Source organism: Canis aureus, chromosome 2 (assembly GCF_053574225.1).
Source record: "Canis aureus isolate CA01 chromosome 2, VMU_Caureus_v.1.0, whole genome shotgun sequence".
NCBI lineage: Eukaryota > Metazoa > Chordata > Mammalia > Carnivora > Canidae > Canis > Canis aureus.
The window spans coordinates 48424813-48443723 of NC_135612.1; the positions used below are offsets into that span (position 1 = coordinate 48424813).

Below are 18911 nucleotides of genomic sequence, written 5' to 3' on the forward strand. Positions count from 1 at the left end.
AAACCTGAATGGCTTTTGTCTTCCTCCAAAAGGAGGGAGACTTTGCCTTTGTTGATGGGCACACAAGCTGGGGTTCATGCTGAGGTTTGTCTGACTCTGTGAAGGTAATGCCAGACCCATGACAGCCAAGACTGTGCTTGGGGTCAATTTCCAATTTGCAGTGACCCAGCCACAAGGATTAGCAGAAGATGCCATGGAGTGGGGATAGGACCTGGGTGCAAATTCTGCCAGTGAGCCCCCTACAGGGATTTCCTGTAGGTTTTCTGCCTCAATTTTATGACCCATCCAATAGGAATAATGATCTCTGCATCTGCCCAACTCATAGGATTTTTTGGAGGTTCTTATGACATTCCTGATGCAAAATGACCATTAATTACACAGTCCTCCACAGGCATTCAGGATTTAATCCAACAAACATTTATTGAGCAACTGCTATGTGCTATGCACCACTCCGGGTGCTGTGATGGATACAGATGAATAAAACACAGTCCCTGCCCTTGGCGAGCTTACAATCTAAGAACACTCATAGGACAAGTGCACGATAACTATAATACAAGGCAGAATATGGTAAGTGCCATTAGAAAGGCACAAATAAAGTGCTACGGTGGTTCAGTGGAGGGAGAGATCCCAGTGGTTGGTAGATCAGGGAGGGCTTCATGGAAGATGTGGTTTCTGCATGGGCCTTAAAGGGAACAGAAGAGAGAGTCCCAGGAGATGAAAACAGCAAGACCAAAGGCACAGAGACAGGGAAACCAGGCACCCTTTCCAGAAATGACGATTCCAGATGGACCGGTACAGGATGTAAAGAAGGAACGGGGCCTTATTGGGTGATCTGTAATGTCAGGGTGGAGACTTGTACCTTATTTTGTGGGCCAGGGTGGGGGTGACTTTTGAAGGTTTGTGAATGCCTGGAGATAAATGCCTACGCAGGTGCAGGACAGATGGGGGCTGTGCAAACATGCCCAGAGGGGAAGCAGGAGGGAGGAGAGGGCTGCTAAAATTGTGCAAGCAAGGGAAGCAAGGGCAGTGCTGGTGGGGAGGGGTGACAAGGGAACCCATGGAGAAGAGTCGAAGATGATTTTAGGGTCTCAGACTTGGGGGGTGAGAGGCTCGCGGGGCCTCTAGCAAGAAGAGGGGGGATCGTGGAGTAAGGGGAGGCAGAGATGATAAACTTGGCTTCGGATATATGGAATCTATGGTGCCATGGGAGCAGGGGGGTAGGGGCACAATGGAAAGTGCCAAAGTAGGGAGTGTCCGTGCAGTGAGGCAAGGTGGAGGGAGGGAAATAATGGTCTGACCCACCTTGGGTCCTTTTTAAGATCAAGGGAAGGGTGGCAATAAATAAATCATAAATACTTAAATAAATAAATACATAAATAAATGATGAAGAGGCTCTGGGAAGGGAAGAGAAACACCAGGAGAACATGGCATCCTGGGCACAGAAGGGCAGGTGTCCAGCAGGTGTCGCTGTGGAGCCCAGCGAGGTGGGGAGCTGGGGGACGACAAAGGGTCTTTCCATGTGGCAACATGGAGGGCCCTGAATCGCAGGTCCCCAGAGCAAGGAGGCCAGACAGGTGTAGGGGACGGCAGTGCAAGCACCAGAGACCCCTTCCCGGGGCTGGTGGTGGAGGGAAGGTGAGGGAAGAGGCTGTAGGAGCCGGGATGGGTGGACGAGTGTGTCCTGGTGGAAGTGAGGACAGACGTGGCAGAGGAGTGGCTGGGGTGTGTGGCAATATGTCACTGGCCAGAGGAGGATGTCACTTCTTCAGAAATGGGAGGAAGGAGAGGAGTGGGGAGGAAAGGGATCAAGAGATCTGGAGGAGAGTTGGCATTTCAGATGGCTCCCTCTCTTCAGCCAAGGAGGTGGCCGATGGCAAATTGGTGGGCATTTGGGGGCTTGAGGAGCATGCAGGTCTCAGAGGCTCCAGGGTGAGTGATGGTGGGGCATTTGGAGACTGACTCATGGTCAATAGGAGGTGACTGAAAGGGTCTCCTGCTCCGAGGATGGCTGTGACCACTGCAGTCACAAGGCGGTGGAGGAGGGTAGCAGGGTGCAGGCTGGGACTCCTCGGGGCCACACAGGCTAGCTGGCCTGTGCAGTTAGCTACTCTCAGTGGGCAGAGGGGATGGGCTGCCTCCTGCCTGCACACCCAGGTGGAGGGGCACACCCAGGTGGGAAGCTCAGGCCCCTGGAGCTCCTGCCATCAGATGGGAAGCACTCGGCAGCGCAGGACCTGTGAGTAGGGGAATGGAGGGATGTGGACGGTCCTGGCTTCCCAGCTCTTCTCTGGAGAGAACCTGAGGGCACGTTCTCAGGACTCCTTCTACTTCAGCAGCCACTAGTGTCCGTCTAAGGAACCAAGACCAATATGGGACCGAAGGAAAGCCATCTCTTCCACGGAGCTCTTGCTTTGAAGTGCCCTGCAGGGCAGGCTGTTGGCTGGTACACGGAGCGTGGGGCCAACTCCAGGACCTGACATCCCGGCTCTCCTCAGGACTCACCACTGGAACATTCTGGAGTCCAAAGCCTTGGTTAATCCACCGAGGCCCAGGCAAGACTACCTGTTCCCCAGGGCATTGCCAGCTTCAGATATTAAATGTCTTCCAGGGCCTTTGAGATCCTCAAGATGAAAGGCTCTGGAGAAGCGTAAAATATGATGTTAATTATTTCCACTTCTTGCAAGGGAGTCCAAACCACTCAGTTCCCACAGAGGCTGTTAGGGCTGTTGCTTTTTTAAATATTCATTTTTATGATGCAAATCCCAAATCTCAGACTTTGAAGCATCAACTTGAAGCATCAGACTTGAAGCAAGGACAAGAAGGGAAGAAGCAGAGAGATGCAGGGTGGCGATCGCAGCTGTGGTTTGGAGCTGGAGCACCCACGTGTGGGGTGAATGGTTCTGAGTAGCTTCCTAACGCCTCCGCTTGCTTCCCAGCAGCCATTAATTTAGAGCAAATGTCCTGTTCTGAGTCGCCGCTGATTAATTATGTCCGGTCTCGTGTGCTTAGGAGCAGATCTTGGTTAACTTTTCTTAACTCCCTTCACCTTCAAGATAATGGTTTTTTACTTATCTTTCAAATATGTTTTAAAACACTGTTATTTATCAGGCAGGAGATACATCCAACAAATCAAGCCTGCCAAGGCTTGTCTATATGTGACCTCTGATTCCAGCCCCTAAGTGATTGGCATGGAGCCCAGATTTCCCTGGGGGAGATTATGCCCAGTGTTTGGATACTGCATTTGGCTTTGGGTTAAAAAAAAAAAAAAAAAGAATAAGTCTTAACAATTAATCTTAATAGAGGGCAAAAAGGATTTTGTGAAATTCTAAAATTGTTGCCTCTGGAGGACGGTGGGTAGGTGGGGATGGGGGTGGACATTGGAACCTCTCCCTGCAGACTTGAGAAGCTCGGTGTTGGAGCTCCATGCCGGCTTGTGTGACCATCAGGATAGGAAGATGATGAGAAAGTGACATTGACACAGCAGTCTGGCTGCAGAAGCCCCGTGAGTGCACGATGCAGAAAGCAAACAGAGTGGTGTCAGAGAAATGGAGCTAGGTGCTTAACATATGTTCAGGTCTCACACTCTGGGGCTCTGTGAGGCACCCCGAAAGGCAATCATATATATTTTTAAAGGGGTGACATTTATCTTGACAGAGCCCTTTCAAGCCTCTGCTGTGGTTTCCCTAGTGGGAGAAGGGGACAGTACCATCCCTCATGTGACATTCTAATAGAGCAGGAAGTGGGCTAACCCAGAGGGTGAGATCTCAGGGTCCCTTCCTCCTTGGGGGGCACTAGTCTCTTTAAAGAACATCCATCAAACAACCACATTTTGGACACTCTTCTGCCCTGTTGTGGGGTGGAGTGCTGCCCCTGAGCAGGAAATCTCAATTTTCCAAAAACACCAGGGAAACATACCAGCTCTTTAGTATCATCTGTCTGCTCTGTCTAGGTCTTGGTGGTTCTTGCAAAGCCAGAATTTGGACTGTCCATGGATTCTTCGCTAGCCTTCTCTCCATAGCTGTGGAAGCCTGTCTGGGACAGCCGGGTCCACTGTGGATCATCCCTTGGACAGTTCACCTCTAAGTCTGCGGGGCCAGGCCCACAGCTCTGAAGTAGCCTCTGGTTCTTGGTATCCTTGTACTCTTTTGCCAGGCTGGACCCCTCAACCTCCTTCTCCTCTGTGAACAGCACCATTTCAGACTTGGGTCAGGTTGTCCCCTCTGGGTCTTGGCTCACCCAGAATCTGCGTATCTCAGCGGCTCGGGGCAGCTGCCAACAGGTGGCTCTCTATCCATCCATGAGCCCAAAGATCTCTCCAACCCAGGAGGCAGTTTGTCATCCAAAGTCATGGGACTGGCTTCTTTTCATGCCAAGTCCTTCTGCCCCTAAAGATGGACTGAGTCTCAATCCAGTTTGGGTGGGTTCTCCACACCTTCTTCCTGTGGCTTATCTGCCTAATGCTAGATGAACACCACACAGTTATAAATACTCAGGTCAATATATATATGCAGGTATAGATATATATATTCTGGTCACTGTTTTACACTTTAACAAAGAAAACCACTAGCCTGCTTGTTCTATAGTTTGTGCCACCCCGACTCCCATCTGCCTGTGGTGTAGCTGGCAGGAAATGTGAGCCACTGAGTCCCGTGGGGTGCCCACCTTACGTAGCCCCGTCGCACTGGCCAACAGTCAGTTTCAAAGCCCCCTGCTCATGCAGGCTCTTGAGGGCCTTGAACTCCAAGGGCATGGTGTGGGGGCTGGCCTGGGAGGTGTAGCCATACTTGAGGCTGTCGTAATAGTGGTATTTGACCGGGTTCTGGTTCTGATCTAGTGGAAAGGGCCAGAAGCCATAGAGGTAGATCTGGTTACAGAAGCGTGTGGCCAGGGTATACATCAAGAGACCAGTGGTGGGTCTTTTGATGTGAACTTTGTTGGTCAGCCAGTATCTGGAAAAATAAAAGAAATAAAAATAAAAGAGGAAAGAAACAAAAAAGAAACATGAGTTTGTGAATCCTCCTTTCCAGGAAGAGGACAACTTTAAACTGTCCAGCAGCCTGCTTCCTGCCACTCCAAGAATTGTGGCGATCAATCGAGCCACTGGTTACCTATTCCCTTCACAGGGATTGACTACCAACATTTATTAAGCAACAGAAATGTTCCCTGTGCTGTGTTCTTTCACATACATGACTTTTGTGGGAATATAATGAGCCTGTTAGTAGGTCCAGATGCAGAAATGAGGCTCAGACAAAAGTGGCTTGTCCAAGGTCACCTAGGTAGAAAGGGCAAGACCTTGACCTGAGCTCAGGCTTGTTGAAATCTAAAGCAGGGGCAGGCAAACTTTTCCTATAAAGAGCCAGCTGGTAGATATTTTTGGCTTTGCAGTCATGCTCCCGGCCTCTGCTGTTGGAGCACGAGAGAGCCACAGATGACACATGTGGGCGTGGCAACTTGCTGCTCGGGCCACAGAATGCAGACCCCTGATTAAAGGGTGGCTCATGCACGGTGCCCACCACCTTCCCTTTGTGGAGGGTCCTGTGGTATGTGCCTTTGCCTGTCACCATTCCTGACCCCAGCAGAGATTGACTTCCTTGTCTCTTGAGCATAATTGGATTTCCTTCCCATCCCTGCCTGCAGGACCCCCAATCTCTCAAGCAGGCTGCCCACCTCTGACCATGGGTGGCTTCCCTGAGAGCTGAGGGGACACCAGATGGTGCTCTGCTTGGCGAAGCCGGGTTCTACTGTGCTCTCTTCTCACGGCCTGCCATGGCATTGGCATACCTCCCTCTGAAATGGGAGTTCCCGCTTCCTACCTAGGAATCTGTCGGGGGTAACAAGATGAGCTACAGAGAAGTGGAGAGAGCATGGCACTGGGCTCAGGGGCCCAGTGCTGGGCAAGGCACAAGCTATCTCTGCACACAGAGGGCCTCAGTTTCCTTCAGCCAGCAGTGAGGAAGAACCCATCTCCATTCCACAGTCTAGGAAACAGAGGTCTGGGGGAGCTACCAACTTTTTAGACTTGAGTTTCAAGTGACAGTTCTGTCCACAGCTACCTGTATGCTGTAGCAGGTTACTTCTCCCTGCTGGACCTAATTTTTCGCATCTCTATTATGGTGGGCCATAGACCAGGGGATCTCCAAGTTTCAACACAATCTAGACGTTTCTCCAGAAGTGGGAAAACATCCATTCTGTTTGCCACCAGTTTGACTTTCCACTGTGGTTCTTCCGCTTGGATTTAGAACTCATTGGGATGTGTGGTTTACCCTCTTGATTCCTTGTAAGAAGCTTCTCCTTACCTTACACTGAGTCCTCTTAAATGCAATGGGTATGCCTTGGTAGAAAGAATTCCTTACCACCAACTCCTTCCTGCTGCGCGCCCACACCCCAGACACTACCACGTTTTTCTGCCCTCAACCTCTGTGCGCCTCATCTCACGTGCTCCGCCTGCCATTGTGAGGAACATCCACTTCCCAGCGGCAGCGCAGCCTCTGATGACCCTCAGCACAGTGACAGGTGTGACTTTATAGTCAAACACACCAGTTAAATTCATGCTGGAAGTAAAAGTATGCCAGGCAGGACATTTACATATTGCTGAAAGTTGAAAATGTTTCATATTCTTCACAGCACTTTTAGGAAAAAAGTTGGGTGGGCAGGGGTAAGATTTTCGAGAAGTTCCAGTATGCCCTTCCTTTCACCAGTGGTTCTTTCTGCAGCCTCAAAAAGGAAACACCAAGACATTCCAGAAAGTTAACCTTAAATCCTTTTTTTTTGGGAGGAGGTATTAGCCTTTGAATCAGACGCGTTACAGATTCCTAGTAACCCATATAATTTTAGTAAATCATGTAATATGTGATATAGTGAAACATATCCCCCACCCCAATCCCCACACCATCCCATGAGCATGATTCTCTAGGGCACCATGCTAGCCTCCAGGGCAGCACCTAGACACCCAGGCTTTTGTTGTAAGTCTTTCAGTTGAAGACCACCCTGGTTGCATCTCCTCCTGTTTCATCCTGTCTGGGCCAAGAAACTTCCCTGCAGCTGAATTTTTCAACCCGAAATCAGATGAAGAGGACAAAGATGGGGAGCAAGACAATGGCTCTGTTAACTACAAGCACAACTGGGAAGTAATAGGGAAAAGCCTGTATGGACATCCTGCAGACCTTCATCATGTCTTCTTTCCTGAACTGCTGAGAGGCTTACTCCCAACTGACATGTGGAAGGCATGGTGCTGGCTTGGGGGTTGGGGGGCTTGATGCTGAGGTTGAGGCTTAAGAGATAAGGTGCCCTTCCTGAGACCACCTGCGCCCTATAGATTTAATGGGGTTGAGCTGAGCTTGGGAAGGTGCTGAGGGGTAAAGGCAGGGAGAATGGAAGGAGAAGAATCCTGGGAGAGTAGCAGCTGATGTTTGGATCACCCACACATTGTTGCAAAGTGCTCATCTGCCCTGGCTTAACCACCTCCTATAACAGGGATCTCAACACCCTCCTGAGCTGGTCCATTGCATTTTCGGTTCTAACTCAGTGCTTCTTGACCTAGAGCTTTAAGAAGACTGATCCTGAGTGAAACCTCCAGGTGCAGGCTGGACACTGAGGTTTTTAAAAACCTCCCCCAGTAGTTCAAATGTTCAGCCAAGGACAAGAAGCCCTGCTCTCACTGGTGGGTAGTTCTGCTAAGAATAAGGTATATTTAGAGAAAATATGGGAAAAGAGTAAGCCTAAGGAATACTCATTGAGTTTTAAAGATGGTTGAGTCCTGGAGACTCATCTAGCCCAATGGCCTGGTAGGGGATGTAACCGAGTGTGCTGGGAGCTGGAACATGTGCAGGAAAAACCAGTGCCTGGCCTCAGGGTTGCCAAGGCAACAGGGAGTAGTGGGGACTGTGGCATCTAAAGGGGTAGGCAGTTTTACTGTTGTCTAGTGTGGTGGTGCCAAATTTTCTGATTGTTTTCCAGAGTTACCAGAGATCTGGATTTCTATGCAATTTCTTCAAATTTTTGAATGCTGGCAACTATTGAAAAAAATTTAAAAACACCATGTGAGGCCCTGTTGGGTGAGTCAACAGGTTGTATTTGCAGGTGATCCATGGGCCTCCTAGATTGGATTTGTCCTGTTCTTTCAGGTTCCAGAGGAAAACGTGGGAGTCCAGGGAGATGTGCCTGAGCAGTGGTGCTCCTCATGCAGCTGGTTAGACAGGGCTTAGATAAAATGCAGCCTCCCTACTTCTGATTCTTGGGCCTTTTCCACCCCATGGTGGTTCTGGAGGGTCAGGGTGGGCACAAGCTGGCTGTAGTAGCTGTTAGTACTCCTCAGGGACATGCAAGCCACTGCAGTGTCCCTGCATGAGAGCATAGGGCTGTTTGCTCCCTGAGCAAATTCAAACCCTAACATAGGTCACCAATGCCATATTAGGGATTTGTGGTTTGTTTATTTTCAGATTATAAGGCCTTAGTGTGAGGAGGCTTTTGGAAATGAATTTCTTTTCAGGACATCAGTGCTGTGCTCAGGGGTGGGGAGGGAAGAATTTGATCATTAGGAGGTCTGAGGTTACATGGACATGTGCTGTGCCCTCCCTGCAGATGTGACTTTCCTCCACATATCCCAGTGGTGAACTGTCTCTCCTCTGCCCCAAAACCAAGCACATGAATTAAATCTTCCTGGAAATGTTCCTTCTGTTCCACCCTCTTCTTCCTGGTTCATGCTTAGGGAATCACTTCCATCTACTTTCATGAACTTTGCTTCTACTTCTACTGTTATGCTTATCAATCCAGCCTGATAATCCATTACTCGGTGAGTGGGCCTCCCACACAAAACTGTGCTACCATCTCCTTAAGAGCAGGGGCCATGCCTCACACTCCTGGTAGGGGGTTCAGAGGCACCTGGCTCAATGCATAGGGCAGCCAGAGCACTGTGGCAGGGACAGAAGTGTCAACAAACACTCCATGTGCCCTTCTACATCTCCCAGCATCTCTTGCAATGGAACTGGGGTCATGTAACCAGTTCTGGCCAACAGGCTGTGACAGGAAGGGTGTCCCTTGGGGGGGCCAATGTGCCTTAAGGGCCCGCAGTCCTTCTTTCTCTTCTGCCATGAGGAACCTCAGAGTGTCCCATAATGGCCATGTCAGTCTAAGAAGGAAGGATCCTAGATCCCTGGATCACTGGCTGGAAGAGAGCTCATGTTGACCTGCATCACACTTTGCATAAACGAGAAATCAGCTTCTGTTGTGCTAAACCACGAGGCCCTGGGGTCATTACCGCAGCACAGCCTAGAAACATTATTATCCTGGCTTCCATTGTGCTCAGCAAATGTTTGACTTAGATGGAACTGAGAAATAGAAGTTGAAAAGGAGAAAGAGGGAAGCCAGGAAGGCACACAGCCTTGTACCTGTGGCCAGCAGGGACAGGGAGAGAGGTGCCCACCCTCTTCGATCTGCTGCCGGCTTTCCCCGGGAGAATCAATCACTGAGACAGGTGTTAACAGCAAAGGAGGCTCCAGAATGAATGGAGAGCTCAATGGCATGGAGGGACCCACTTATTTTCCATTCTGCCTCCACGGGTGAACAAGAACACTCTTGAGCAATGTCTGATGGGGATGCGGGGACGCCATTTAATGAGCAGCTTGTAATGGGAGCTGACTGAGTTATGTGGGAACAAATCATCCTTGATTTCCTTTCTATCCCCCCTCAGTCACTCTGGCCAATTTAGACACTGTGTGTGTGGCCGACTTGCAGACGATTTCCTTCCTCAGGATAACAGCTGGGTGTTAAAACACAAACTAATTAATTTTGCCTTCCCAAATGAGGTTAGCTGGGTGCATCCGGGACATTGTATTGACAATGCACCTTTAATATCCCAGTCTTGAGATTTTAATTAGAAGGCAAAGTAATCTCAAAGAAGGCAGTAATTATTTTCCAAATTGGTTACCCCAATTGCCAAGACGATTAAGCGCCGTATTTTATGTGCATAGACAGCTATAGATGAGGATCGCCAAAATCATCTCCAAAGCACATTTATCCTTCTTTCTGGATTTCTGAGCTCGGTATGTGGCAAGCACAGTGGCTGCCACTGTTGGAAAAAGGAACCAAAAGGCTTTCTGTAAGATGCTAAGAGCACTTTGTGGGAACTAGCTCATATTGTCCCTTAAAAGCAGGACTGCCTTACAGGTGGTTGCCATGGGACACTCGGTGACACTTTGTGCAAGATGAGCAGCAAAGTCGGGGACAGGACCCTCAGAACCCTGGTCTCCCATTATCCACATCAGCAGCCTGGGCCCTGATCTAAGGACTCACAGCCCATTGCTGTCTTTTCTTTGGGAACACTGCTGAGGGCTCTGGTATCCTGAGGAACATCTCAGGACAAGGCTGCTCAGCTTTGTGAAAATGGAGAGCTGGGGCTTTTGTCTCAAAATCTGGGGCTGGAGTGCAGGGCCGACCAAGTCCCGTGGATGCTTGAGGCTGATTCCTGGTCCCCAGGCCTTCATGCTCACGCACGCCAGTGCTCTACACTCACATAAGCAAGGTTAACTTCAAGGATAACCACGCCACCAAAAACTCCCTAGTGACTCTCGGAGTCCCCAGGACAACATCCAGTCACCAAGCCCTTGTGGCCTGGGCCTGGGATCCCTCTCACCACCCAGCATGCATAGCCACACTGCTATAAGGATCTTCTTGTTTCCTATGAGGACATAGCAACTCCCAGTTCTCCTGGCTGGTAGCCCCTTTTTCTGGTCTCGGCTTCAATGGCACTTCCTGGACCTCCCCCAGTGGGTTTGTGCCCTGTGTGCTGTTCTTTTCTGATCACAGCACTTATCATGCCATGGTATAATTATTCATTTACTTGCCTTTCTCCTCCCTTACAATTTAAAATTCTGTGAGCAAGTGGACTGGCTTCCTGTTTCTATATAGCTCCAGATGCTAGCTAGGATAGCTCAAGCACAAAATGGGTGCATCACAAATCTCTATTTAATGAAGCCAGGAGTGAAAATGAGCAAGTGGGGGCTAGTGGCTCCCTGTGGGGGCACTGGAAGTGGAAGAGGCTGGCTTCCCACAGACCCTTCTAAGCTGCCACTAGGTCTGCCCATGTGAAAGGCAGGCTAACGTTGCCTTAGACCTTTGTTGCTGAAAGAAAGGAGGAAAACCATGACACCGATTACTTCAGAGCTTCCTTCTGCTATAGGGCAGGTCCCTGGAAGGGACATTTACATTGACTGGAAGAGTCAAGAGACTGTCACTCACCTACAGGGATCACCTCTGGCCCAGCAGTGATCCAGAAAGACCACCTCTTGAGGGCCAAAAACTTCTGGCTGGATTCTGGGATCTAAACTGATGCTGCTCCAAATAGGAAAAAAATTATAATTAACCTCATTCATAATTAAAGGAATCTAATTTCACACAACAATCAGATGGCATTTTCCGCTGGATTGGCAAAGATAACAAATGTTGGTAATTTACCATGCTGGTGAGGTTATGGGAAAGCAGGCATTTTCAATAATCATAAGTAGGAGTGTAAATTGGTACCTGCCTCTAGGGAGGGCAATTTGGTAACCTCTATAAAAACTAACAAGGCTCACATGCGTCTCTTTTTAGCGATGGCATGTCTAAAGAACAAGCCTACAGAGGTACGTAAGTGCAGATGTCGGTATAGATGATCACCGTAGCACTGATGATACTAGCAAAAGATTGGGAAAAACTGCAATGTCCACCATGGCTTGTGCCCCCATAAATTATGGTCCAGACACTGTGAAGGAGAACAGGGTGGTGTGTATTGATGTGGAAGGATTTCCAGAATTTAGCAAGGTACAGTGCTTAAAACATGCTCCCTTATGTGTAAAAAGTGGATATTTCTGGAAGAATAAACACAGAAAACCAGTGTAACAGGCTGCCTCTGTGGAGGTGGACTCACTCACTTTCCACTTCAGATCCTTTTATATTGTTTGGATTTTTCTTTTTACTATGTGCATTGCTGTTTGAAAAAAAATAGTCTATGAAAAGTGACAAAATGCCATCTGTGCCTTAATACCACAGACTTCCCTCCTTTTCTCTATGTAGCACTGCCCTGAAATGTACTTCCATACTCCATGTCCCCTAGAGGAGACTGGAACCCAGCTACTGGACGGACCCTAGGGACATATTCTTGGGACCGTGATGGGCATGCTTGGGAGAGGGCACCTCCAACCTGTGCTGGTCTTGCGTCTTTCTCTGCATCATGCTTGCTCCCTCACCCATCTAGCGCTTGGGTATCTGCTCCCTGCTGCCAGGCAGCAATGCCCACTCTGCTGATCTACTGCTCCAGCTCTGGCAGGGATGCCCGCTGGATCACTGCCATCCCAGGGCCGACGTTCAGCACTTTTGGTGCCTAATTAAGCACCAATTCACAGGCTTCCTCCGCACCAGGCCCATGGTCTGGGCAGCTAAATGGGCCAGGCAGCGGACTGCTTTCCTGCCCGAGGGCCACCCTCTCTATGGGTCACAGCCTTCTCTATTGTCATAATTGAATCTGAGCCATTCACTACCATCTGCAGACCAGAGTTTTCCCCTTCCTGCAGCCATATTCAACTGCCTGGGTGTCCTTCCCCTGGGCTGTTCACCTCCCTTGCCAACAGCCAGCCAGGGCACTGTGCCACTCTTGCAGGCTGGCAGAGCTGGAAGCCCCCTGGAAGAGCTGTTCAGCCAGTAAGAGTCAAAGGACAGGCCTTCTCTGCACCACATTGTCCCCTCTCTGTGATACCCAGGCCCAATAACTGCCTCAGACCAGCAAGAATCAATAGGGTGGCCTCTATTCCAATCCAACTGATGTTCTTATAAGCGGGGGCGGGGTGGGGGTGGATTTGGAGATAAACAAGCAGACACAGAAAATGATGGAGATGCTCCTCCACAAAAGGAAGGCTTGGAACAGATTCTAACCTCAGAGCTCTCAGAAGGACTTCCAGCCTCCAGATTTGTGAGACAATAACTTACTGTTGTCAATTGAGGCCACCTGGCCTGTGATCCTACAGCAGCGCTGGAAGACTGATACACTAACTCTGTATGACGCGGATTTCCCAAGTCATGGCCCAGCAAGGGGCATTCATTGCTGTCTGAACAAGAGGCAACCAAGCTCATTTCAGATGACCCTTATTTGTGGGAATGCTTTTCCCAGGGTCCAGATGACACCTGACTCATTGTAGATCCCTTTTCAGCCCTAGTTCTACACCTGGAGCCTTGCAGGCCAAATCTGTGAGCCCCTCAAGGGCAAAAGCCCTGTTTCATTGGTTTTTATGTTCCCTCAACACAGGCCTGGGGCCTTCTAGCTTATAGCAAATAAGTATTTGCTAACTGAAGAAAGATTGCTCTCATGCTCTTCGGAGATTTCTCTCCCCAAACTTTCAACTTTTGAATTTCTCTGCCATTGTGGTCCCTCTCCATCCTGGAACCCCAAATTTCTCCAAGTGGGACCCAACCAAGGTCATTGCTGACCTCAACTCTCAAACTGATATACATACATCGCTGTGATCTAAGATCATCTTATCCCTTTGAGCAACCAACCACACTCCTATTGCTGGTTGGCAATGTTCATTGCACCTATACAATTATTTAGAACCTAAGTACAGAATTTTGCATTTGTCTGTATTATATTTAACCCTTTTAAATTGGCTTCTTATTTCATCCCATCAAAGGTAGTTTGGATTCAACTCAAATATTAGGAATCCCCCCAAAGTCATGTCTTCTATGAACTGGCTAAGAAAACAATTGATGCCTTTGTTTAAGTCATTGGTAAAAATGAGGACAGCTGGTAGTATAGGAGGCTGGTGTTGTGTTCTGAGAGATCCGCATGAAGTCAACTTTTAATTAGTGTCTTTTGGGTGTCCATGGTCAACAGTGGTCAGTCTGTCAAGGACATGAGAAGAGGGATGGCAGTGGAAGAGAAGACCCAACTGAAACCCATACACATAGGTTTTAGTCCCTCTCCTCCTCATCTGAGTGAGCTGGAGCACTTCACTTAACATCCCTGAGCCTGTTTCCTTATGAGTAAAATGGGGATGAAAACAGTATCTATTTTACAAGTTTTCTCTGAGACTTAACATTTGTTCCCTTTTACCTGCTGAAATATCACTGTTCTCCATGCTGCTCAAGAAATACTTTATCAAAGTATCCGACCTAAACCAAGATATGAAATGACTACACTGACTCCAGATCTACCTGTCTCCTACCCTTCCCAGAAGAGCAGACCAGGACAGTGTGCTCTGCTGTTTGCCCCATGAGCACACCTGCTCTTGATGTTTGCTTCTTCATCTTCAGGTGTTCATAAGCCACTACACTGATAACCGTTTTGAGACTATGGCTTGGGGTTGATAACAAGCTCACTAGAGTCCATCTTTTCCCCACTTTTAGAAAATTGGGCAAGAATGGCCTGCTCCAGATTGTCCTTCTCCAATTTTGTATGATTTGGGGAAGATCAGGGCCAGCTGCTCTGTGGTCTAAGTGCATGATATCTCCTGGGATGTTAATAGGTCTTGGTTTTGTTGAGTGTAGAGGTTCTCAAACTTGTGCTGTGCATCAGAATCAACTGTAGGGTTTGCTAAAATGCAGATTTCTGGTCCCCAGACATATAGTTTCTGATTCAGTAAGTGTAGGGTGGGCCTGAGAATTTGCCTTTCTAACAAGTACCCAGGTGATGCTAATGTCGCTGGTCCAGGGACCATGTTGAGAACCACTGGTTTAGGACAATGAAGCAGGACTGTAAATAATGACATCAAAGGCTTCATTATGCTATTCAGATAAAAGATAGCTCTCCTTTGCTGAGAATACAGGTGTAGAAGACAAACCAAGGTCCAGTTCCTATCTGTCTTTTGCAGCTTCTACAGTGCCTGCCCTTAACTTTTTGGTTCTTCTTACTTGAAACTAAAATGCCCTGTTTTTCTTTTTCTTTTTAGGGGGGAGGGGTAGATAGAGAGGGATAGAGAGAAGACTCTTAGGCAAGCTCCATACCCAGCTCCAAGCCTGACTCAGGGCTTAATCTCACCACCCTGAGATCATGACCTAAGCTGAAATCACAAATCAGAGGCTCCACTGACTGAGCTACCCAGGTGCCCCCTTTCTGTTTTTCTTAATATTTTCATAAGCTCACACTCTGACTTTGGCCTTCCTGACATTATTCTTCTAGGGTCCCTGTCTTTATTTGCTGGTTATTGTCACAGGGGCAAATGGGTAGTGATCAGGAGCAAGGGAGGAGTCCTGAATCTGTCTCTTACCAGCCATGTGGCCTTGTACAAGTTACTTCCACCTGAGACTCAATTTGTTGTCTTTAAAATAGGATATTGGTACTAGTTCTCTCATTACATGTCATAATGCTTAGCATGGTATCTGGTACAGTAATGTTAGGGATTTTTTTCTTGTGCCCCTCATTAATTCTCCTACATGTCCTTCATCAATCTGAGTTCACTTGGGGACCCCCTGGCCAGTCACCAGATGCTCTCTCAGTATCAGGCACTGTGTAGGGGACAGGAATGCAGCACAAAGTGGCATTATCCTGGCCTTAAGGCACTTATTACTCAAATAACTAACAATAAGAAGTAGGCTAATAACCACAAATGTGTAGAAGGAGATTGTTTAACCAGGGGAACTAAAACCATGGTCATTTGGTTTCTTCACATGAAGCCTGGCTCTACCATGTGCCAGGTTTTAGTGTTAGATGGGCTTAATATGAACAGCATTGGGTTCTAAAGTGATTTGTATAAATGATCTCATTTGGTCTTTGTGACAAGCCTATTTGCTGTTACTAGAGCATCTCACAGTTTTTTTCCCCATGAATGGATGGACTGGGGACACTAAATCAGCCCTAGGAGCACAATGACTTGTATATGGACATGTCTGGACATTTCAAGCCACCCAGCTGCATTCAGAGTGTGTGGATGCACAGCTGCTATCTGAGGATGGCTGCTTTTCTTCTGAATGGCTTAGATGTGAAAGAGCAATCAAGCAAATGAGGGAGGCAAAGGCCAAGGTGAGGTCAAGGGGCAAACAAAACTGAGAACCTCAACGGGAGTTTCCACAGGGCTCTATCAAGCCTCAGCTGCCAGAGGGTGTTTGGTGAGACTCCGAGGCATTCTGACCTTTCAGCTTGTTCTGTCTGTTGGAAAAGCTGTCCCAGACTCAGAAGAACTGCCATGTACACAGAGAGTCTTCATACACTGCTGTCCAATGTGGTCTCCTAACTCCAATTCTCAGGTGTGACAGTACTCAGACCACTGAACTCCCTGAGGCCCCTAATCTAGAACTGGCTAGGTATGAATTTGCTGCATCTGATGCCCTGGCTAGAGTAAAGGGCTGTGCTTCAGTTCCTGGATGTGTTCCTCACTGGCTGGGTGTCCTCCTACAAATCACCCCACTTATCTGGGCGTCAGCTTTCTCTTTTGCAGAACAAAGACACTTGGATGCCTCAAAGGTGACTCCCACTTGACATTCTCGCCAGCAGACACAAGGTTCCAATTTCTTCACATCCTCACCAACACTTGTTACTTCCTCCCTTTTTTTTTTTCCTCCTCCCTTTTTTGATAGCAGCCATCCCAGTGGGTGGAAAGTGGTAACTCATTGTGGTTTTGATTTACACTTTCCAAATGATGAGTGATGTTGAGCATTTTTTCATGTGCTTATTGGCCATCTGTATATCTTCTCTGTAGAAAAGTCTATTCAAGTCATTTGCCCATTTAAAAATTGGGTTGTTTAATTTATTTGTGGTGTTGTTGAGATCTAGGAGTTCCACGTATACTCCGGATATTAATCCCTTATCAGATACATGATTTGCAAATATTTCCCCCTGTTCTACAGGTGGGTTTTTTCCACTCTTATAATATATTGACTTTTTGGTTCATGAAAGGTTGAATTTTGATGAAGTCCCTTTTATCTCTTTTTTCTTTTGTTTCCTGTGTTCTGGTGTGATACTTAAGAAACCACTGCTAAACCTAATGTCATAAAAATTTTCTGCCACATTTTCCTCTAACAGTACATTTCTTCTGATTGAATTGTACACGTAAAAGTGGTTAAAATGGGCTACTACCAAATAACAAGTGTTGGCAAAGATGTGGAGATGGAATAACAAGTGTCAGTGAAAATGTAGAGAAACTAAAACCTTGTGCACTGCTGGTGGATTGTAAAATGGTGCAGCCACTATGGAAAGTGGGATGGAGATTCTTTAAAAAAATAAAAAATAGGACTACCATACGATGCAGCCATTGAAAGCAGAGTCTCAAAGAGATAATCTGCACACCCATGTTGACAATAGCACTCTTCACAATAGTCAACAAGGTGAAAGCCACCCAAATGTCTACTGATGGATGGATGGACAGACAAAATCTGGCGTATACATACAACAGAGTATTATTCAGTCCTCAAAAGAAAGGCCATTCTGACACATGCTACAGCATGGATAAACCTTGAGGATGTTATGTTAAGTGGAATCAGTCACAAAAAGGCAAAAACAGTATGCATCTACTTGTATGAGGTAGATATGAGGTATCTAAAATAGCCAAGTTCATGGAAACCGAAGTAGAAAGGTTACAGTATCAGGAGCTAGAGGGAGGGAAGGGGGACTTGTTTAATGGGTATAGAGTTTCAGACTTGCACGGTAAAAAAGTTCTGGAGATTTGTTTCACAACAGTGTGAATATACTTAACACTACTGAGCTGCACAGTTAACAATGGTTAAAATAGTAAAGTTTAGGTTGTGTATATATTTTGCCACAATGAAAATGTTTATCACCCCAATCTCATAAATAGGGGGTTTACTGAACAATAGATTTTTAAATATGGAAACAAGATTATCCTGTTCCATATTTGAATGTTGAGGTGAACAAGTCTTGACAGATGTTTTTGACTTAATCCACCATTCTACTACAGAATCTTTGATCAAACTGAGCCTAAATATATATGCTCCTCCCTGTGGTTTCACTCTCTGGTCCTATTTCTACCGCTTAAATCCATAGGACAAATCTAATCTCTTGGTGGGTGGGTGGTGGCAGCTGCCATGGTGGCAGTAGGTACGATCGACTGACTGTGTGTCTCCCTTGGCCAGCACAGGACACACATTTGGATGTAGGCAGCGTTCCACAGTGATGACACAGAAAGCAGGGCTCAGGGAAACAAGGGACCTATTCAACCACATGAGTCATGGAAGTAGGATTTGAACCCAGTTGTCCCTAACTGCAGAGCCCATGATTCTCATGCTAGACCAGACTGCCCCGGCCAGGTTTTTTCTCAGCTATCTTTTCTACGAACCCTTGGTCTTTTCTCTTGTGTCTTTGTTCTGCATACCACCCAGCCCCCAGCCCATTCCTCCTTTGGCAGCAAACACAGGTAGGTTCCCACCAAGTCCAGGCAAGCCCTCACTCTTACTACAGATGCTGCCCACCTTTCCTGTAATGCCCTACTGGACCCCACATCCTACAGAGGGAGAGGGCTATTGGCAGAAATCCATTCTAAGGCCCCTGAAGCCTTCTTCCTCACCACCTTCTCCCCTTGCTAAAAGAAGAAGCCTGCCCTGTTCTCTCTCCTGCAGTATTTCCTCCCGGGAGTTCCTGCAAGGGAAGATGGTACCATCTCAGGATTAACAGCCTGTTTGTTTAAAGGACTTATTACTGGTGCTTAATGCTATTTTGACAGATGAAAGTGAGTCAATTATAGCTGGAAATAGCTCTGGCTGCATAAGTTTCTTCTAGGGAGTAGCCCATTCCCTGTCCAAGGGACTGTTTCTCTTTACCATGGGCTAGCCCTTCTCCTTCTCTCATCTCCTCTCACCCCCAAACCATGTAAAGACTTTCCTCCTCTGGAAAAAGACAACATTTAAGGCACAGAGCCTAAATCTGTGAGATGGGGGCTGCTGTGGCAGACCCACGCTGTGACAGGGATGAAGTGGATGCTCAAGGAAGATCTAACAGG

At 47.6% G+C, this 18911-nt stretch overlaps 1 protein-coding gene across 1 annotated transcript in view; it reads right to left on the reverse strand.

The window, feature by feature from the left end:
• Positions 1 to 430: 430 nt before the first annotated feature.
• Positions 431 to 18911, reverse strand: part of ST8SIA2 (ST8 alpha-N-acetyl-neuraminide alpha-2,8-sialyltransferase 2) — a 65858-nt gene continuing 47377 nt past the window's right edge. Inside the window, exon 6 of the mRNA XM_077871145.1 lies at positions 431 to 4949. Within this exon, the coding sequence (XP_077727271.1) occupies positions 4664 to 4949 (286 nt within the window). The 3' untranslated portion in view covers positions 431 to 4663. The remainder of the gene's footprint in view (positions 4950 to 18911) is intronic.